At 48.6% G+C, this 23,380-nt stretch overlaps 1 protein-coding gene across 2 annotated transcripts in view; it reads left to right on the top strand.

Annotated features, from left to right (window-relative positions):
* Window positions 1-2,947: 2,947 nt before the first annotated feature.
* The window catches only part of LOC142572620 (uncharacterized), a 188,944-nt gene continuing 168,511 nt past the window's right edge, over window positions 2,948-23,380 (top strand). The window contains exon 1 of one of the 2 annotated variants that reach the window (XM_075681861.1): window positions 2,948-3,170. In XM_075681861.1, the coding sequence (XP_075537976.1) occupies window positions 3,160-3,170 (11 nt within the window). In that variant the 5' untranslated portion in view covers window positions 2,948-3,159. The remainder of the gene's footprint in view (window positions 3,171-23,380) is intronic. The other variant, XM_075681862.1, reaches the window with a different exon arrangement.

Genomic DNA, 23,380 nt, shown 5'->3' with positions numbered 1-23,380 from the left:
ATCGTCTTTGCAACTTTATCGCGCTTTTTTTATCCGTATGCTCTAACGCTTCACAGTGGCCAATGAAATGCAATGTTCAACGTACGCGGCAGCGAAGACGAATTTTTGGGGAGGAAACATATTCATCTGTCAGAAACCTCACGACACCCCGCTGTTAAACTTTTGGAGTGTCCATTATGTCACGCAACCATGTTCAACCCAGTGTATGAGAGCATTAAAGAACCTTGATCCTCACACCTGCGTGTCACTTTTGTAAATTGGAGATGCCTCTGTGCCATGCGCATGCCTCGCAGATAATGAACCGTGCCATTATTGCGCAGGGGGGGGGGGGGGGTTGGTTCACTTTCATTTGACTCGCCTTCGCATTAGAAATACGAAGATACAATGCAATACAAAAATGCGAAGATACAGCTAGGACAAAAAAGTGTCACTGGAAACAAAGTTCACTGCACATATACACAGAATCTCGAAACAAGATATCAAAATATACGTATAAGTCTCCAATAAATCTCCATATCTAAGAAAAAGCCACTATATATGATGCGTCAAACAAGGCCAATAAACATGTTGCGCAACCATAGATTCACAGATCACAGCCCCCTACCAATCCACTCCCCGCCCCGCGACGGAAGGCGGCGCGCTTCATCCCCGATTTTCTCCCTTGCGCACACAAGACTGAGCCATTGTCGGCTCACCCATGCCGCCTTTGTGCCCCTTTACGCTTTCACTCGCACATACGGTGTGCGGAGCGCCGTCGCGATGTTATCGCCCTTGGACTTCATACGGAACATGAAGGCGACGGCAGAAATGCGCCTGGAGTGTCTATATAACTGCTATCGCAATAATATAATAAGAGCACCCGGCTACTGAAGCGTCCCGTGGTTATTTACCCTCCGCAAAAGAAGTAACGAAATCGAACTTTTACCATGCGGCAATTCACTGCGCCGCAACAATGTATTTCTTTTTATATTGTGGGGCGGGGGCACCGAAATGAAAAAACGCAAAGGAAAGTATGTTGGCCACAACCTAATGTCTACTTTGCGCACCTCATGTGGCTACCGAAGGAAAATCGAAGAAAGCGTAGGACGCTCAATTGGCCCACAGAGAATTACCATACGCATACTCCTCGGCATCCTACACTGGCGGGACAAGACTTTCCGGACAGATTGCGCTCAAGCGAACGCGTCGCAATCCGTCGAGTCCCCACAGTGATGGCGGCGAGTGACCAGTAATTGTTTCTTTTACTCGTCTGCTAGCAAGAAAGCGTCCAAAACTCTGCCAGGCGAAAATCCACTCGGTCAGACAAACGAATGCGCCCCAAAATGCGCCACGCGGTGGTCGGAGCAACACGAGAAAAACGCATGCGCTCTGGCGGGCTCTGGGAGCCCTCGGCTAGCGAGAACAAGAAAATTGAAGAGGCTCAATGTGTACTAGCGAATAAAAGTCAAATTCGAAAAATGAATAAGAACGTAGCTACATTTGCTGCGGCTTTAGTGTCTTGACATGGATACTTTGGCGCAGGCGAAAAAAATTTTGATATTCTTTTCTTTGACATGACGGCACGGATGAACCACCACAACGCTTCGACTCTTAGGACCTCGCTGCGTGCTTTGCAAACTTGTCTGACAGTGTGCTGACTTGGTTTGTCTCATTGTATGGTCCGACGTACGACTTTCTTTTAGAAAACTCAATGCACCTTTGGCGTGAAATGTTTATAACATTAAATCCGCAATGTTCCGGAATTTAAAACCTAAAGCACGACTTTGGAAATGCCAATGCACCTTTCGCATCAAAAGTTTACAAGAATTTTATACCCATGAAGTTTCAGAATTGAAATCCAAGCGCTCCCTAGATTCCGCGGCCTGCGCGAGATGCCGCGACAAGCCCGCTCGTCATTAAAACGCCTTTGAAACTTTGTGCTCGGATGGAGCTCCTTGGGCGTTACGATATGTGACTCCCGGTTGCTCCCGGTGCGTTGGCGTTGCCGCGAAATCCAGCCCAATTGCGCAATGTTCGCGCTAAAATCGCTTTTCGAGCGTAAAAAGGACATTCTAGGCGAAATCGAGCATGATTTCCGGCGCCGGGGGTTGTTTTAGTCGGCGACGCATGACACCACGAAAAAATTTCGGGGGGGGGGGCTGAAGCCCCATAAGCCCCCCTCCCTGGCTACGCCCCTGATATATATATATATATATATATATATATATATATATATATATATATATATATAATGTTAGCGTTGTTATGACGTTAATTCATTATTTAAATATACTTGCGTCACTTCATCGCAAATCAGTGATATTGGCTGCGAACACGACTGCTTGTTTTGAACCTGCATACCATATACACTCATGGAGTTTCATATTACTATTTATTTAGAAACTGTATGATATACACTATTTTGCATAGCAATTACAGTCACGGAAAACTGACTCACTTGGTTTTTTAGAACTTCGGGCAAACCTGCGGGGATTTCCTAACGGCGCCGCACGCGGCGATTAGATTCTTATGTTCTTCTTCTTTTCTCTCTCTCTCTTTTTTTAATAGGAGCGGCGAGTAGATGGCGCAGCGAAACACCCGCTCGAGAATGCTTTCCCCGCGGCGTCAGCCACGGCGGCACCGCTCAGTTCATTCTTGGGTTACGCTGGGTTTACGGAAGAAACGTCGCCCCCTTTGCTAAGGGTCCTTAGACCTGCCGGACGAGTTTTGGATCTTTACTTGAGCGCTCGACATTCTTTTCTTTTTTTTACTTTTATTTTTTCCCGCCGTCCGTCCGGTCGCTCTTGCTGCGGCGGCGGAGGCAGCGCAATTTGCCCCCTACACCGCTCTCCGCCGGGCCCCACTCTGGAGGTCGGCCAATCGCCGGGCGCGCCTCGGGTCATGTGACGACTCGCCGCTTTTGCTTCGCTTTCTTTTGGACGCAGCGTGAGGAGCGCGCTTCGGCAGCTTCGGCGGTTGGAAAGCGTGTTGAACGCGCGAGAGACTCGGGGGGAAAAAGTTTGCCGTCGCCGTCTGTGGCAGTTGTGCACGCGGATAACGGTGTATTCCCGCTCCGACGACGCATACACATCGTCGCCGACGTCGACGAGAACATCCCGGTGACCCATTCCACTCTGTCGGATTTTCTGCGACGCTTTTCGCTCGCCCAACGTTGGAGAAATGGCATCCAAGTGAGTGCGAAGAGTTTGAGCAACATGTGCACACGCGCGCGAGCGCGCGTTCTTTCGTCGTGGATGCGGCGGGCTTCTGCTTCGAGTGCTTGTTGCAACGCTTGCGGCCGGTCAGCCGCTGCTCACCGTCCGACCTAAGACAGTTTTCATTTTTTTTTTTTCAGTCGAAGAAATTGCACAGTGTTGTTTGCAGCGCGGCGCATATTGAAAACTACCTTATATCTCGAGAACGATTTGGTTCCAGTGTGTCTTGAGCTGCATATCAATAAATGCTTTAGCTAGGTTTGCTCAGTGAAAGAAGAAGAAAAGGACTCTTTCTCGACACATGAGCTGTTCGCTCTTCGTGCCCTGACAGGAATAGTTCTATCGTGCAGGCCGAAGAGGCCGAATAATAAGCTTAGATGGTATAGTTTCACCACCAACCTCGCGCTAAGCAGATGTGTCTCGCAGTGAAGCCATGCTTCAGAATTGCGCACTTCACCCCCTCCTCCTTCCCGTCCTCCTCGTTTCATTTTCTTTTTCTGTCTTTTTTTTTCCCTTTCAGTTAAAGCGCAACATACGAAGTTTGTTTTTTGCCCAGAAGTACGTTTACGCGCTCTCCGTCGACTTGTACCGTTCAATAAGGACAAACGGATCTCGGCTACGGCATTTTCGTGTTCATATGACGCTAAATAGAGGTTTGGCTGGTGCCTTTAGTCACTGTTAAACATGTATACTCGTCGTCAATGTTCCAGCTGCTGTGCTGTCCTTGCACTAACCGTGGCTGCGAAGAGGAGGAAAAGAAAACCTGCGTATGCGCCTTAATTGCGTTTAACACGTGTCATGCTTGGCGTTTGTCACCTGAATATATGTTGCATAACAGTATCTTGCGCATCACGTGCTTCTGTTACATTTCACAAACGAGCGAGCGTCGGGGGCACATTTCCAGTTATGTCGAAGCTTAGTGCCCCGAGTGGAAGAACGCTGATTAGTAAATATCAGCGCGGGAAAATTGAGGTGTCAAACGCGAATATCCACATATGCTCACGCTGACAGTATAATTGCGCACGACAGTTTTATAACACGTTTTTATAATGATAGTACGAAATGTCCTTGCTTCAACGTGATTGATATATTGTCGAGGTCAGCTTTGTGTTATTTATATTATTGTCTGTACTGCCACGTAGTTTTGGATCGAACGCGCTTTTAGACCATACCCAAAGTTTGGTCGGTGATTCGTATGGAAGATGTAGGCTCGTTATATATATATATATATATATATATATATATATATATATATATATATATATATATATATATATATATATATATATATATATATATATATAGTGTGTGTGTGTGTGTGTGTGTGTGTGTGTGTGTGTGTGCTAAAAAAGACCTTGAACAATATATAACGTTGTTTCTTTTAATCGCGTATATGGCAGGGCCAATGGGTCATCTTGGTTTCAGCTTTATATCTGAACAACTGTTCCATATTTCATTGTGAAATCTTGCGTGTTGGATAAGAATGCTTTTGGTCACGTTGTATTTTTTCACTGCAGCCATTGCTATTTTTTTTTTTTGTACTTGAGAATCAGATTTGAGGCTGGGAAGCAAAATTAAATGTACCTTTTATCAGAAACCAACGATACTATGACCGTGAAATTTTGCACACTAATTCCACCTGATAGTGGCTTTAATCTGAACCTTAAAAAATTTGGGTTCCTACATTCATCTCAGAAGAAAAAAAGAACTGTTGCCCTCGCTTCTCACGTACCATAAGAGATGCTCTCCAATAAATTTTTTTTTTAATTTTAACTCAAACATTTTTTTTTTCGAAGCTTTAGGTTTGTGCTACTTGCAAGGGATTTAGGTGTAGTCTAAGAAGAAGAAGAAGTATTTTAATGATTGGAAAATGTAGAGAGGTCGGCCGGATAATGGAGCATCTGGCCTGCTACTCTACGTAAGGGAAGGGGAAGAGGGGAAGAAAAAGGGTCGCAATGGGGGATGATAATGGGAGGAACTAAGTGAAGGACACATTACACAACTGGTATCACAGGCGTGAATCCAGGCCCGTGTCACCTAGGAAACGTGAAAGTGCACGCATTGTCTCTGTCGTCTGCCAACTCTGTGGCCATGGCCTAGCAAGAGGTCCTCCGACAGTGGTCCATTTTGTAAAAGTCTCAATGTATCTGCCATTGTCAATCTTTCGAGCGCATACTCAGGGCACACCACGAGAACATTTTCTATAGTCTCTACAGCGCCACACACAGAACAGTCCGGGGAGTCTGTCCGAAAATAACGTACAGCGCGAAGGACAAGGACTGCGAAGACGACATACACAGCGCTGTGTATGTCGTCTTCGCAGTCCTTGTCCTTCGCGCTGTACGTTATTTTTGATCATGAATTACCAACTAGCTCAAGCAACCACCCTGTACGTCCAATAATGTGCAAATATTTGCGCGTGAAGGCGACGCCTAATCGCAGTCTGTGTATCAGGCATGTATGAGGGCGTGGAATTCCACGCAGAATAGGAAATTTCATATCGGGATCCAGCCTTTTAAGGCGGACGTGACGAGCGTCTGGCTGGGCCCAGTATCTTCTCGTCGCACTCCTCATTAATTCCGACAGGAGGCATGTGATGTCCGGTCTGGAGAATGGCACTACAGTTCGCAGGCCATTGCTGAGGGCGCGTCTTGCTGCAGCATCGGCCATCTCATTACCGTCGAGCCCACAGTGTCCCGGGATCCATTGGAACACTATGCGGTGGTGTTTTTCTTGAGCGCATGAAAGTAGCTCGGTGATCTGCAGTGCCAGAACCTGATATGCGGTGTGGCGCAGGAAGCATCCCAAAATTTGCAGCGCGGGTTTTGAGTCCGTGAAAATGCACCACTCTTGAGGTCTTTCCCCGCAGATGTGGCGAATCGCTTCCCGAATAGCCACAAGCTCTGCAGCGGTTGATGTAGAATTATGGTCTAGTATGAAACCTCGAGTCATCTGTTGGGCTGGTATCACCACAGCTGCTGTCGATGCCTTAGGTGACGCGGAGCCGTCTGTGTAAACATGAACATATGTCTGGTATTCTGACCAGATGTACGCGAGAGCAAGTTGTTGTAGTCCACTGACGGGAACCAATGATTTCTTTAGTATGCCGGGGACATGTACGCATACGGAAGGTTGAACCATCACCCATGGTGGTTTGACGGGGTGATATATGAAAGGGCATAGCCTGATGTTATGTGGGGTAGATGGCAGCGGAGTGCACTTGTGAAACTGCTGTCCGGCCGCTCATGTAGAACCGACGTCAATGGATGGCAATGGTGTTGTGTCAGTAAGCGTAAATACACACGAAGTGGTTCGTGGGACGGGTATACCGATAATGGGCATACGTGGGCTTCCTCTGGCAACCCGAGGCATATTTTGAGTGCCTGCGCTTGGACGCTCTCTAATGTCCGTAAGCAGGAAATGCTCAAGTTTGAGAGTATCGGAAGGCTGTATCGAATGTAGCCTACGAAAAGAGACTGATAAAGTCTTAGTAATGAGCCTTCTGTGGGGCCCCATTTCATGCCTGTTGCGAAGCGAAGAACATGGCAAAACAGATTAAGTTTTTTGCTTCAACATATTAACATGCCTCGTCCATGACAAACCGCGCTCGATGATAATGCCCAAGAATCTGTGGTGGGAGACATAAGGTATTATGACACCGTTAATGGAGATCGGGTAGCGGCAGACGGATTTGCGCGTGAATGCAACCACAGCACATTTTCCGGCAGCTAAGCGCAAACCCTGACGCCGTATGTATCGTGAAGTAGATGACACAGCCCGTTGTAATTTCGCACGTAGTTGTGGGCGTGTTGTACCAGAAGCCCTGATGCAGATGTCATCTGCATATGCACTGATGTGGATGTGAGGTGAAAGTTCGCTCACCAGGCCAATCAGTGCCACATTAAATAATGTTGGGCTGAGAACTCCTCCCTGAGGAACTGATGACGGTTAGTCTCTCCGTCAGGCGTGGACATGTAAACGAAACGGCCGCTGAGGTAGCTCACAATCCACAGGTAGAGCCGGCCACCAATACTAAGAAAATTTCTGCGTAATCGGACGGCTAGTTTTCCAGAAAAGGTACAGAAAAGTTCGAAAAATGTGGAAAAAGTGACTGAGATAAACGCAAATTTATGTTTATTCTTATATACTAGAGGAGGCGCGGTTCTTGGCCTCATTTTTTAATGGCTTCGAGCGCTCCTGTGCGCTCGACACTGCACGGTTCTGCTCTGCACAGTGTGTATTACTATTTAGTAATAAAATTTTAAAAAAATTATTATGTACCCTACCATCCCCTTTAAGCTCGCCGGCGTAAACACTGCGCGACTTTCGTGAAGCCGCTATGCAAATTTCGGTGCAAGGCGCACAACAGCCAATCGCGCATTTTCCCACGTCGGAGCAATCTCCGAATCTTGCACGCGAAGGAACACTTGAGGGACAGCTAAAACAAACGCTCCTTTCCTTTTTTTTAGATGAGACTTCGAGATCTCCGACATACACCTTTCCTTTTCTTTCGTTTCAAAATGTGCGCGAAACCTTAGGGAAAAGGTAAATATATTTACCATCATGCAGCCGTCACGAAGCTCATTTTGTCGTGTGGAGTAATTAATCATCAACCCGCAAATGCTACAGCCGGAGCCCTTATTGGTTATCCTCAAGGATATATACATTAAGAGAATCGTTTTAGTGTTGTGGAGTAATTCAGTAATTAGCGGATAAATGTTTTTGTGCCCTCCCCGGAAAGGGAGGTAAAATTGATAAAGGAAAGGCAGGGGTAGTTGGCTGAGCAGCCTCTTCTGGCAGCCCTGCACTGGGGACGCCACGCCGCACACGCCAGATCGAGGAAGTCATGTCGTGAACCTAAAATATCCGTCATCGATGCGAAACCCGAAACTCCGCGTATAGAAGCTGGAGCGAATATATGCGATGCAACCCTTAACGTGACAGACGCCGTATATCGCCGAAACTAGCGGTAAAATACAAAGAAAGGTCTATTGGAAATGTCGTGTGCATGAACAGCACCGTCGTAACGCGAGACTGCTGGCTCCCGTGAATTTATTGCCAAGGGGCTCAGTCAAGCGTTGGAGATTAATAACGGCAAAGGAAATCTCCAAGCGCTGCTTGCTTAATTGTTGCGTTAGAGATTGACGCAGCACAGCCGCGAACGCAGCCGTCCATTTCAAGCCGCCGCCCTGTTGATCAAGCGCGGGCAAGCGTGCGAGTCGAAGCTGCCGTCTGCCTCCTGCAGCGGGGCTCTCGACTTCAGCTCTTGACAGAAGCCAGCCGGCGCGGCATTCAGTGGCTGCCCGCCGCGCAGTGCATCCGTTATGAGCTCGTGAAACACCGGGCGAGTGCTGTCTGAGATGATTCGGAGTGGCCGCGGATATCGTTGTGCACCAGACTCTGGTGTGATGTCTACTCCGCATGCAGTGCAAGCACAATTGCGTCCAACGAATGGCGTTTCCAGAGATCGTTCAAAAAACAGTTCTGACCATTCGTGATCGCTCTATAGACCATCGCGAGGGACGCTGCCACGTGATGCAATATCGATTATTGCGCTGGCGTTTTCCAACTTATATGTATATAAAGAAAGAAACGCTGTATGTGGACGTGCCCATGCATGGAAGCTGCAGCCTGGCACGAAAGCTGGTTAGGAAACCACTAGCGCGCCATGCGTGTGCACCGGTGGGATGTACAAGAATACGCTAGCCGCGTGGTATCGACTTATAACGACCTGTATCCTGTCGCAAAGGGTGGTAGATAAATGTTATTTAAAAAAGCGCGCGCGCGCGCGACTTGCCTCTTTATTTATTTCTGCGTAAATTGAAGCTTTTCTCGTAAATATCTACGATGTGGACAAAGCATCGCCACAAATAAATGTTTTTATATTCTACTACCTAAGGGCTTGTTAGGGAGTGCCGTAATTTCGTTCTCTATATATATAGACTCTGGACGAATGTGTACTATTCTTTTTACTGCGTTTATCAGCTCGCACATATACACGGTTTGAAGTCACTTAGCACATAATTGCCTGCGCTTCTGGCGATGTCTTATTTAATATCGATGACACGCTGCCGCGCTCGTCTGGGCGGTGCCACGGCATCTTCTATACAGCCCATATATGCTGGCTATGCTCCTATAGGTCGCGTGACCTTACTAATGCGCGCTGTGTAATGACCCGGCACGGCGCGCCCGCGCATCAGGACCGGACGGCGACGCGACCATTCTATAGTCTACAGGATAATGGCAGCATGCATCTTCGCGTTTTTTGTTCGCCGGGCCTCTAATTGCAGTGACAGAGACAGGCCTGCCGAGATGAGTGCAGCGCATTCTTTCGCATGCATCGTGCCATCTGCCCACTCGCGCGGCGTCTGGTCCGGGCATCGGCTGGCTGCTCTGATTTCGGGTTGTGGGGTCAGAACTCGCGTATGCGCGGCGCGCGGGACACGGACGGCGAACAATGCGGCCGGCGACCTCTGATGGCGTCCTTCTGCGTGGCCGCTGCTGCTGTTGCGACGAAAGCGGAACACGCTGCGGACGTGAATCACTTCTTTGAGAAATTTTACAATGGCCGAAGCGGGCGAGTCCTTGGGGGAACCGAACTGAGGAGTGTGCGCGCGTTTGCTTCCGGAGTTTAGGATTTGCGGCTTGCCAGGCCGAAATGCGGATCGGCGTGTGACAATGGAGCGAATCCATCACCGCTCGGCATCGTTTGTAGACTACATACTGGACCGCCGCCGGTGGCGAAGTTCGGCCTCACTAGAAGGCGCCCGTGAAATCTTACGGCCTCGACGTCTCTGGAGGCAGGAGGAGGTCACTGCGATCCATTCGATGCGCCTTTCGAAGTTGCTTTTATAAACGCAATTTGTTCGATGAAGAAGCTTCGCCGAGAGCGCCCTCATGCGGACGCCCTCGAGCACGTGCACTATACTATACGGTCGAAGCAGAAGCTTTAGTATCTACAACTTGCTTAGGACAGTTGAACTTCTTGGCAAACGGAAATAGCACTTTGTATACGAACGACCCTTCTTTGTTATGCTTGACAACAGCAGCGCTGAGGCGAATAAGATCTTGAGTCCGCGAAACAAGGGCCGTTGTGAACGCCGAGATACACCTGACATTCGTCGTTCGGTCTTCTTCCGGCCCTTGCTCCCATTTTGCAAACGAATAGCTCTCGAAAAGCCTTTCGCCATATATGAGGGACGGGGAGGCGAGCGAGCGCAACATTCACGCGCTGATTATTCGCCATTTTCAACAAAGGTCCTTTTCTCGCTCTGACGCTTCTCGTGTTGAGGTCCAGCTAGCTCCCGCGGACACATGTTCTCCCGTGTCCACATACTGGCGAGCGCTTTTAGTTTTTTTCCCTTTAAAGAGAGCGGCCACCGGAGGAGAAAAGGTGTCACCTCCATGGTGGAGTGTAAAACGACGCACGCGCTCTGCTTGGGCGGCGGAGCCAACTGGCGTGTGACGGTGATGCTCGATTGGACATCAAGGTCCCCCCCATGTAGACGCAACCGACGAGACGACGGCGTCGAAGAAAACACGTGGTGTCACCAAGCGCCGGGCGCGAGTCATGCGCCACACAACGCAACTACATGGACGCGCTTATAACCTTGGGCGGATTTCGCGTCTCTTTCTTCTTACATTTTCGGCGTCGTTGCCCAGAGGCTCGTTCCTGAGCCTTTCCTTCGCGTGAGTGAAATGGGGGAGTCTAGAGGGAAACTCGACTCCGGTCGGGGCATATACCGGTTGCGTTTTAGCGTAGCATTTCAGAACTGGTCGTTAGTGTACGTGCTCGGTGCTCAGAGCGTCGACAAACGGCTGCGGTGTAATCCAGGTCTCATTCCTTCACCAAGCGTGGACGAAATCTCAGTATACCCCGGTCGCTGGCCGCCGTGTAATTTCTCTGTTGAAGCATTGACTACGCAGCCGTCGATGTGATTCGTGACCGCGATATTTAGTAGCGGCCAATAATGGCTTATACCAAGTCTGTTACTCCGAATTGACGTGTGCTGATTTCGCGCTGCACAGACGCCTTCCTGCATTCGTGCGCGAACTATAGTCGAGGCAGTCGTTTTACACGCACCACGCGATACGTGCGCTGGCATTATTATCCTGTGAGCGCATGCGCATTACTAAAGCGCCATGTACGGGGTTACACACCTTTAGGAGAAACGTCTAATTAGTATTCAGGCGCCCACATAGCAGCTTAGGCAAGGAATAAAGGCTTGCAGATTAATCTTTCATTAGGAGGTAATCCGCGTAAGGTGCGCGCCATACCACTTTTTGCTTTAAGCTGAGTGAACTGCCGGGCTGCTTGATTACCAACGAAGGGCTTCGCCTAACAGTCGGCGGCCCTGTATACATACATGCTGACGACACTGACCGGTGTATTCCAGTGTGTTCGAGAGGAGAGTATAGTGGTCTCGGACTTTCTTTAACTTTTGCCTTGCAAATTCGAATAAAATGATACTTCGAATAAAACTATTTAGTTATAACGAGAGCTTTACAACGACTGGTTTCGTTATAACGAGGGGCACGTTCTCTGTTATTGGGCATACTCGGGGAAAATACGAAAACTCTCAAAAACAGTCAAATAGGCGACACATATCTGTTCTTCCTGCATAAATGAGTTGCAGACACTCGCTTTGTTTTTAGTGTTAAGTGATGTGGACACGTAGCAGAGACAGCGCGAGGCAAGTCCGTTTTCTCTTTTTCTTTCTTTCTTTTTTCTTTTTAGCGTCGGCGAAACTCACCTTCCTTATCGCTTTCTATAACGGGAAGAGAACGAGAAATAGGAATTCCACGTAACGCCGTGAGTGGCGAAAGACAAGCATACGAGCAAAACTGACATGATGGGTTCGGGAGACGGGGCTCCTTCCAAACACGGGACAAGTCCCGCACCCCAACGTGGGCTCTTCCGAGGCACTCATGGGGCACCTCCGTGCTTCTTCGCCTTGCTTCGGTTGACTGTCGCGGTCGGCTGACTTCTGCTTGCTGCCGCCGATGCTCGGTCGGCGGCGCGTCGTCGCCAGACCGTCGCCGACGGCGCCGAGCCGCACGCGGCGTCCGCGATCCACGGAACTCCGCGTGCACGTGCACGGACGGCCAAACCGCACGCGGACGGTTGCGCTGGGCGAGCAGCCCGCTCGTTGTTTCTTTCACCTCCGAAGCACCGCGGAGAGAGAGGCCGTGTTTTCGCGCGGCGTGTTGCCAGCCACGCGGAGTGTGGACACGTTCACGCTCGCCTGGGTCCGGTGTGGCCAGGGCGACCTGTACTGGATGTGTCTGTTGGCCCTCCGTTGCGGACGAAAGCGAGCGCGCGCGTTTCGGCTCTCGAGTGCTGTACAACGAAAACTCGTCGTGCGTGCACGCGTGTGCCGCTGGGATGCGGATTTTTCAGATTCTTTTATTTCGCGTTTTCTTTTTCTTTACGAAGGATCACATGTGACGTGTCGTCGAGGCGTCATTTTTACTGTACGGAAAAGATCGAGAGGTGCGGGCTCCGTCCAATGACGAGTGCGAGTGAGCGCGTGGACGTGGGTAAAAAGTGAACTGTGATGAGCATATCGAAAAGTACAGTCGCGTACCTTCTAGGGTGGAACACTGAAGAAGCTTTTTGCTGAAAAAACTATAACTGGTAGCGATTAAGAAGCGAAGTGTCAATGAATGCATCTACGCATGCGCTAACGCACTCAACTAAAGACCCCACATTGCAGCGCCTCCTTTGTTACAAGACATGCGAGAATAAATCGTTCTGTCTACAGCTGGTGACCCTAACATGGCAATGATGCAGTGGCCACGTGGCGCCATGCAACTCCTCAGGACAGAGAGTGCACACTCCAAGCTGCACATCAGAGAACTTCTTGTCGGAGGAGGCGCTAATATTGCGAGTTCTGTTTATTAAGATTTGGCGTTGACTTTATTGAGTTTCATCTCTACATAGAACATCGTACAGGTAGCATACATCGCCACTTCGTGGAGTAGGCTAAACGTTCATTGCCTGACGAGGCCCACCTTCCTGGTGACAAACGGTACACGTATTTGGCACATTCGCATGAAGGCGCTACAAAGTTGTAAAAAACCCTTTCATCGTTTCGTGTAGCACACAAGTAATGACACATGATGACTTCCATTCTTTTTTCACTAACGAATCAACAACAGAGAAGGTGAGAGAGAAAAGGAAAGACAAGGAAGTTAACCAGAGGATATCTCATGTTGGCTGCCCTGTACTGGGTAACAACGCTTAGAAAATAACACAGAAAGAACACAATAACCACTATGGAAACAGGATATGCGGAACGTAACATTTAGCACAAGTAGTCTTTCACTAACATTTTGTGCACATGTAACGCGTTACTCGGAAACTTATGTAATGATTTTTCAATTTCTACATGAAATGACGTTAAAAATTTGAGTGGTGCAGTCAGAAGAAGGTGCTATAAAAATCGCCAGATATTGCATAACTCTGTGTTTTCCGCGGAATGACGCGCACGTATAGTCGCACCATACCATATGAATTCTTATACTAAAAAAATGTGTTCAGCGCTTTAATTCGTACATCGGCCTTTCCTGCAGTTGCAGCGAAGCTTATCTCATATAGACGTAGTGGCAGGCGGCGCGTTTTTACGCGCGTGCTCGGTTTCGTGTGTCAGCGAGAACCCTCACGACGGGGCTACAATTGCCCTCAGGGTCCTTGTTTAGACTAGGGCACTAAGGCAATCAAGCATTTCCGGAAAGCGCGACTTTTTTTCTGAGTAAGCACTTGGCTGACGTTGCAGCATGGGCTCCGTTAATGACGTCCCATGTAATCCGACCCCTTACGCGGCGAAATTACTTGTCTGGCTCGCGTCCCGCTTTGTGGCTGATGAAAATCGCGTTGTGCTTAAACAGTGCGATAACGTTATTAAGGTTTGTAGGTTTGTGGTTTCGACTAATATATATATATATATATATATATATGCGTTTAACGTGCATTGGGTGCTCGTTAAACAACTGCAGGTGGTAAAAATTGTTCTGGTATGCGTCCCCCGCTATAACGTGCACGCCCATAATCGGATTGTGGTTTTGGCACGCAAAACCCCAGAATGTGTGTGTGTGTGTTTTTAAATATCAGCATGCACGTGCAAGCTGAAATTGTTGCTATATGTTGGACGTCTACACTCTTACTCTCAACACTTTGACCACTGTCTACTGTCATAATGACGCCAGCCCCCAAGCGCGCTGTCAGGTTTTATCCGTGGTAGAATGTATACATTCGTATATCAGGATCTGGCCCTAGCTTGCCCTAAAATTTGAATGCTGTCATTCGCGCCTTCGTGTTTACGACAAAGCGGCGCCGAAGCGGTCGCCATCGTTCGGGCTGGACGCGTGTTCGGCGTCTGAGAGAGAGAGAGAGAGAGAGAGAGAGAGAGAGAGAGAGAGAGAGAGAGAGAGAGAGAGAGAGAGAGAGAGAGAGTCTCGCCCGATCAGAGGTGCGTTTCCATTCGTTTTTCGGCTTGGCAGCTCATACTCTCGGCACTACCCACGAGACACGACAACTGGATCTGAAGCGATGTCAGCGCTCGCGGCCATCAAGGCTGCGACGATGACTACGTGTCGGCCGGCCGCGCCTGTTTATCTTCGCGTCTTCTTTTTCTCCCTTTTTTTCGTTTCTGTTTACAGCTCAACTCATTTTTCCTTCTTGGCATTACATCTGGAGGTCGGCGTATGCCCGCAGGCGCGAAGTGGACCTTTCTTTCGGACTCGTTGATCGCGTGTACCGGGCACTGCTTCGTGTTATATGCGGAGTCTTTCATGTTTCTGTTTTGTTCTGTTGCGATTGCTTCGCAATCGCCGCAGCAGATTTAGCAATCCATAACGGCATGCATGTTATATTAGCTAGGGTGGTGCGCTTGCGGCATCATTTGCAGTGATTTTTCTTCAGATCACGGTCTACCATCTTCTAGCCGCATTTTCTTTTACTGAGCCTGTTGTTTCTTCCTATTTAACGAAAGACTCTCACTGATAGCGAGGTAGCGTTGGTTCGATCACTGGCCGAAATAATAAAGGATAAATATCTTTGAGAGTCACTGCCTGCCGTGTAGGCTGACATATCCTATATATAACTTTTGCAGAGATATCGGGCGAAAGAAAGAGAGATGGATGCAGCAGATTCCAGCGATGCTTTCGGCTTTGAACTCGTTTACTGAGACAGCGAAATTCTCCAACTGCGAAGACTACCACTTCATTGTTGTTGTTGTCCAGCGAACATGAGTTTCATGCCCACAAAAATGGCGGATTGTGCCAAGCATGTGGTTGTAGTATTCCCGAGATGTGTAATCACAAATAAATTTTCAGGACTGCTATAGACTAAATGCTGCTTAAAGTTGAAATTACACGTTAAAATGGAAGTAATCAGTGCACTTATACATGCGCGACGCCTTTAGCACTTCGCTCGAATTGAACGCCTTCTGCAGCTGGGTTTAACAGACGCGACTGCAAATCTCAGTCATAACACGGCATAATTAAACAGGCCCACAGAACGAAACGTAACATTTTCAGCTCCGGCCTTCACCACACTTCGTGTGATCTCGTGTACGGAAGCATCTCGTTCAAGACTATATACAGAGTGTTTCACTTAACTTGAGCCAAAGATTTAAAAAAACGCGGTTAACGGCAGCTGAATGAAGCCGGCGGCATATGGTTCGCCGCCATGTGGGGCCCCTTAGAATATTATTTTTTATATTCCGCTTAATTAGTTAACTCAGATTAGTTATGCATTTTCTTTAAATATTCACTCTATAGGACGAAGTGCGTTTCGTTGCGTGGTAGAGGGGATTCAAAAATGACCGATCCATCTTTTTTTTATCGCAACCGTACTGCGTAGTGATTTTTTCGGCGTTTAAAGAAAGCCCGCGAAATATCAAATAAAACCACGTGACTGCACTCATGCGCTATCGTATTTGGTTTGCTGGCATATGGTTTGCCGCCGCATGACGGCAAACTACATGCCGTTTTGGTTTCATTCAGCTGCGGTTAACCACTTTTTAAGATATCTTTGGTTCAAGTTACGTGAAACAACTTGTATATAGCTAATATGGCGAAAGGTACGACCATACGCGTGGCGCCTGTAGCTTGTATACAGCGTTCCGTGACGTATGTGCGATAAACAACGCAGCAAGTATACACCCTGAAGCGCACACGACGGATATACCGCGTTTCATTCGGTAGGTCAGGTGGATCCCGACTCGGAGTATTTACCATGCCCATCTCTGAATCTTTTATTTATGTTTTTTTTTTCACTTCACATAAAAAAGTAGCAATAATGTTTGGTTCAGGTGCGGAGTAGCGCACGCAGCCGCGCGACATCCTGGGGGGCATGGTGCATATGGCTCGTCGCTTTGCACAAAGGTCGTTGGTCGCCACTGCAAACGCCACGCGTGCATCTGCTTCCTTCCGTTAACTCCGTCCCTCCTCTGTCTGGCCCCTCCTCCTCGCTTCCTTCGTTTCCCTCAGGCGGTTCGTGCATGCATCGTCTTCCTCGCTTTGTGTCCCACCTCCTCGTGGACAGTTCTCTTGTGGCATTCCACGGATGACGTCTCCATTCGCCCTGAGCGCCACGGTTCGCATTGACCGCTTGCGACACCTACGTATCGCGCGTCGTATCACTGCGTCGCCTTGCGGTCGCCGCACAAGGGTCCGCGTATATAAACCGCGTGTAGCCGTTATACAGTCCATTAACGCGCCTGTGGTAGCCGCTGGCTACTGCCGCCGGCATACCGGTCGAGCTAGCTCTCGCCGAAGAGCCGATTGTTTCTTGTTCTTTCTTTTTCTTTTTCCTCCCAGAGGCACGTTAAGGAATGCCCGCGTCGAATTGCGGCGGCGATGCACGCTGCGCCTCGGCCACGTTGCGAAAGAAAAAAAAAAACGCTCCGCTGCAGTCTTGCAGGCGCTTATGTGCGTGGACTTCTTATACTTGGCGCAGCGTGGTTCTCGTTGTGTACGACCCGCCGTATATTGCACGGTATTACGCGCGCTTACGTGCAGCGCGCCCCTAACTTGTACGGCTTCTTTCGCTATGTCACAAGGAGAAGCCGCATTGCCCGCGGCAAGCTTAGATGTTGAGTACCGTGCACACTACACTGTATTGTGTTTTATCGTTCGTGTGCCCAGAATTACGCGCTGTAGCGCTATGTAGCATGTGAGCTGCTTCAACGATCTGTGAAATCTCGCGCTCGTCTGGACGCGCAGGTGTACGGCATCCGATATTATAATATCGGATGCCTGCGGATGTGAGCCGTTATAGCATATACAAGCGGAAAGCGCGTTTTTTTTTTCGCGCGCAAAATGATGACAGGTTGCAAATTCGTTCTTTGGCCGCTGTGCTAAAGCGGAAAAAATCCCAGTATTTGAATGCACCTTACAGAATCACCTGGTGGGTCGATACAAATGCAAAGTCATGCACGCTATATATACAGCGTCTCTCATAGTCCGCAATGTGTTACGCAAGCTTTTATATTTAATTGCTTAAAGAGCATAGAAACTAGTGACCTTCGGTGTCGCTCGCCTGGCGGCTTATCGTTTCTGAACTCTTGCTAACAGCTAGACGCAACGAAAGAAACAATGTTTGCGTATATATATACGCGTACGGAGAAGCAGCATGTTTGCGGACATGGCGAGCTACAGGGCAGGCAAAAAGAGCACAATGACACTGCGCACTTCAGCCCCTTGAATAATAGTATTCGTTGATTCGAGGGGTTTAACGTCCCAAATCAATGACAATGGGACTACATATCAGAGATACTGCATGTAGGAATCTGGACTAATTTTGTCTACGTGGTGTCGTTTAGCATGCATCTGAATCTAAATACGCGAGCACTTTTGCACTGTCTAAATTGTTTGTGTCTGCGTCGATGCTAACGGCCGCCTCGCCTCATGTTGGTGACGTCACCCTGTGCAGGTTGTCGATACTGCGAACCTGCGACTCCCAGTGACCTGGCAGCAGTTAAGAGCACGACCGTTTTTATTACTGCGTGCATCAGCCGAGTTATAAGAATGACTGCGAGAGGATTCGGCGCTCGCATCCCGCGGCCAGATACCTTGAGAACGCCACGCACTAGCAGTCGAAAGAATGGTCGATTAGCATAAAGGGGGGGGGGGGGGAGTCGGCCATTACCGACAGACTTCTCCGTGCCGTGTCTAACGCTCGCCGCGCGTGGAGTAAGCTGCGGGCAGTAGCTGAAAGCATTTGAAACATTCCAGAGTTGCAAAACACTCGTCTAGTCCTGTTGGCGCTGCTCGCATCGTTCTGTTTTTTATTCCTCATAGTTTTTTTTTTTTAAATCATATCCATTGGCGTCAACGCGCGTCCAGTTTCAGGGCTTTCAGCAGCAAGCGGGCGCAGGCCTCGAATTGCTGCTGTGCCGGCTGCCGCGAAAAAGAAAAACAACAATAACAGAGGATACAGACAAAACAGGTGGGCGCGTTGCGGCATACATCATGTGCTATATACGCGTAAATACGGGCATTTAAGCGATCGCACACTGACACGTTTCTGAAATCGCCGAGGAAAAATCGTAAGGGGTGGATCAAACGGAAAGGAAACTGTACGAGGGCAGAGAGATTATGAGAAGGAAAGAAAGAAGTTTAACGAGAGGAAACGTATCTAGCTATATAGGAGAGAAATAGACAGAAAGATGTTGGTGGCCGGAGGAGCACGTCTCTGTCCTGCTACTATCTGTCCTGTCCTGTCTGTCCTGCTACTACTATTTACCGAGGCAAATATGGACGGAGTTGTATGCGCTGACGACATCACTCCCATTGACTGTTTCATTTATTATTTCATTCAGTGACAGCGGATCTTGCTGAATGCAAAAATTTTCAGATGCGAGGATCTGTATAGTGCAAGACAGAGCCGAATTAATGAAACGTTGAGCGTATTATGACGCCGTGTGTGGAGCGTATAAATCGTGTACCGCTGAAAAGTCCACAGATATGTGCATGTCGCAGGACAGCACTTCGAGTAGGCTCAGTGATACTTAAAATTTGGGAGACGTGAGCTATAAATTTGTTTGTTCGTGCGATTTGAAATAGCGTTTCTTCTTGTTGAGGAAACCTCGATGTCTCAGGAACTTAAACATATACCTACGTGACCTGAATACGCCCATAAAGGGGAACGCGTTATGTGTAAGCGTCAAATATATCATGCCTTTTTTTCTCTCTCTCTCTCTCTCTTTTTCGAAGTCTGAGCGTGGAGGATAGAAATATTTGGATCTGAGGAGTGTCATCTATAGCCAAGGCTCCTGCACAACTCTAGTATACGGTGTGCCGCGCTCAAAATTGCGGTCTATGGGAACCCGATTCCGGAGACTGCTGTTGAAACAGACACACGCTGCGAAAACGGTCACGTCCAGAATTCGACGAAATTCCCCGTCGACCGCCTCTACGGCGTCCTACGCAGCACTCGTTAATGTTGTTATAAACACGTTAAAGTACATTAGGCTACGTCATGTATTTTTACATGTTCATGACTGAAGTTATATGCACTATATAGGTTAACGCAAGGCAAGGGCGTTGTCATATACTGTTACACGTATATACAGCTGACCGATGAAGGAGATTACTTGTATTATGCAACATAGTACGCTGCCGCCTATGCGTATTAAGGGCATCCGTAACACCGAGCGAGTATTTAGATTCCTTCTACGTAAGGAAGGATTTCCTTTAAGTTAGTCTTACAGATTAGCGCGGCAAATCGACTGGTTGGAAAGTGGCACACGGTGTATGGGTAACCGGCATGTGGTTAGAGAGTTCGGTTCTTCAGAGAGAGAGAGAGAGAGAGAGAGCGTGACAACAGGAGGAGGAAAGAGACAAGGAGTGTGCATCTTGGCGCGACTCTCACCGATAGACCCACTGCTCGGCTTTGTGGCAGTCTTTCGCCTCATCGGCGAGCTTTGCCGCAGGCGTGTGCGGAATGCGCTCGCGCGATATGTCTACGTACAGTCTCGAGAGATCGGGATCCGGATCTGCGGGGAGGTGTCGACGAGTTGCATTTTAAGCAGCGCCAGCCACCACCTTTTCTCCTTAACGTGATCTTTATTTTTCTTTTCTTCTTTTTTTCTTCGCGGCCAACCCTTTCTTCTCCCGCAGCGATCATATATCTGCACGCGCCTCCAGCTCAGACTTATCGCCAATCCGCCTCTGCGCAAGCCGCGCGTTCCACGCTGGCACCGCCGCTTCAACGGCTCCAGAGTTGCGACGCCACGGGCTGTAAGCTGACCCCGCGCACTCGTTGCATGTGCAGCGCAGATTTCTCCTTTACGTAATCTCGGCTGGTGTAAAAAACACGCCCGCGCGCGCTCTATACGAGAGCTCACCGCGGATCGAGACTCGTCGCGGTTGATACTCGGTTTCGCTTTCACGCTGTTTCTTCTGTAGATCGGCGCTTCGCTTGTCGATTAATTTATTCTATGTATACCACGCCGGCTTGGAAAACATCACAACATAATGTCTCGGTCTTCTTGCCATGCTCAGTGGGTCGTGTCCTTGTCGAGGGGCCGATTAAAACGGCGTGTGTGTATCCCTTCGGTATATCGCGGGGACCTAGCTAGTCGGTCGGACGGGCCCCCGCCTTTTGTGAAGTGCCCGCCGCGGGGTTGTTACGTAAGTGGCGATGCCCGCGCGGACCGCGCAACAGCGTAGCGCAAATCTTCGCGAACCAATTATTGCGCACGCGTGCCTGAGTTCACATGGCCTTGTGCGTATAAGTTGCGTGGGCTCAGACGTGCACGTGATGCTTTTGATTTCGTCGTCTCTTGAGAAGGACATGCAGAGGTCGGAGGAGGAGTACGAGTGGGGGGTGGGGGGACGGATGGGAGATGAATGGCGAGACGTAGGCGCTTACGACAGTTGCTTCGCTACAGATCCAAAGCTCTCATCGCCCACTAGTCGCTCACTAATGGCCCATCAACTTAAATATTGTACGCGCGAATGAGTTCGATAAAATTCGGGCAGAAGGGCGACGTTCAGAAGAAGCACGAAAAAAGAAAAAAAGAAACGTGAACCGATGTTTACCTTACAAAGCCTGCGAACGTTCGCGGTAGAAATTGAGATGTACAGTGACAGAGAAATAAATTTGTAAAAAACCTGCGCCAGCTTTTTGCCCTGTCCTTCCATATAATGTAGATGGGAAATCCATATTTCGAAACCTGTGGCGCGCTGCCGTTGTGCACTATCCATGTGCTTTCGGTGACGCTTCCCCTGCCTCCATTTCTACGGCCCATATATTTTACAACTTCCTGATTGCTTCCAATGACTTTGATATTCGCTTTGTATTCCAGGCAACCTCAAAAGTTATTAACTAACCTAAATGTGTGCATTTTAGCTACCATACATCGAAACGCCTCTTTCTGAGGCTCCTGAGGGGTATTTGATGGCGCCCGTCAAGAGGTCCGACGGTGCGCGTTTTGTTGAATGTCTGTCCGAAAATATAGATAACCTTTGGTTCGATCGGTCCTGCTTGACGTGTCCCTATACATATAACAATGCGTGCAGTCACCATCTTAACGTTTTTGTTTACACGAACGCATTTACAGTTGCGGTATACTGGGTGATCCGTGCTATACTGAAGCAAAATTGCAGAGGTGGGCTTCTCCCTACAGAAATATTCAGTGTGAAGAAGCAACCTTTAAAGGGATGCGTCACAAATGTGCAGACACGTTCACTATTCCTTCGAAGTTCGAGTCGCAGGCGGCTGTTTATTGCACAACGCGCAGAAAGAACACAACGGCCATTTCCAGCGCGTACAAAATATATCTAACTGACATTGAGCAGGGCATTGCTGATTGAAATAGTGCATAGGCTTAGCCATTGTTGCGCGCAATCGTTTCCTTTTTTTTTTTTCTCGAATTTAGCGCTTGCTCTCTCTTCTTAAAGAACAAGAGCCAGAAATAAGTATTTTAGTGAATCTAAACGGGGCCTTATTTGTTTCCGAACATATGATAGTTTAGTTCGAGACGTCGGTGTAGTGTAGCCTTTCGGAAAATGAAGCTCCGCAAACAGGCTCGATCAAAAAATGAAACGAGGGCTGTCTGTCTTGTGATACCGACACCGGCATGGACGGAACTCTTGAGCGGCGACGCGAAGTAATTTTTGTCAAGTGCTAACTTGAGCGACTGACCATACAGAAATTTTACGATAGCGAATAGCAATTCACGAACACTGTAATTTTCTCTTCGACATGGGCAGGACATTTCTTTATCTTTCTGTCTCCCCTTGCCTCTTTGCCAGTGCAGGGTAAAAAGTGTATATTCATCGTCCGGTTAACGTCCTCGCCTTTCGCGGGATTTATCTATCTATCGCTTGATCGTAATTCCCAGATATTCTGCAATAACATCATATTCCTTGCTTGTACCTTGAAATATGTTTTACATTTCGGCCAACTTGGGGAGTGGCGGAAGGGGGAGGGGATGAGAACGTACATTTGAGGGGTTGGGCTTAACAAAATATGGTTGTTATATCGTAGCTGCCATATTTGAGTTGGTACGTGTTCAGGTTCGAGTTCGTCGTTTCAGGTTGCCTTGCAAAGAACTTAGCGGTCAATAAAACGTGATGTGAAGGCACTTGTATTGCTGAGTATTGTTATCCCGCTGTGACGGCAGATCTATCGATACCGACCTCGTGAATATCTGCCAAAAGCGTTCGCTAGACCAGGTGCTGCCACCGAGGCGTCAGCATGTAAACGTAAAATGGACCATAGTATACAGGCCGAGCGAATGTCCACCGATTTCCTAGTAAGGAACAACAACAACAACAACAACAACAACAACGACGACGACGACGACGACGAGCAAGATGCACGCTTTAAATCAAACATCCGCTAGCCAGTGAAGCTAGCGAGTCAGTGGATCCGTCGAGTCGAAACACCCACGTTAGCAAGTGTTCCGGCTGAACGGATGTTAGACTCGGGGGCGCCTTGAACCTGCTGTCTTTTCTCTCTCCCTCCCGCATTTACTTTTGAAGCTGCTCCAAGGGCTCCTTCAACCGTCTTGCAGGGCCAAGCAAACAAACCGTTAGTCAAGTGCATGCCTGCGACCGTGAAACGAGGCGAGCGGAAGGCAGCGCTTGTTTTTGCTGGCAGCTGTCGAAGCAGGAAAGGCTGACGTTTTTCCGCTTATTGGTGAGAGGAACAATGTTTTGCTGTTCTCATG

This window comes from Dermacentor variabilis, chromosome 2 (genome assembly GCF_050947875.1).
Source record: "Dermacentor variabilis isolate Ectoservices chromosome 2, ASM5094787v1, whole genome shotgun sequence".
In the NCBI taxonomy this organism is placed as follows: Eukaryota; Metazoa; Arthropoda; class Arachnida; order Ixodida; family Ixodidae; genus Dermacentor; species Dermacentor variabilis.
The sequence above is the reverse complement of the archived record's forward strand: the minus strand, read 5'-3'. Positions and strand labels throughout refer to the sequence as shown.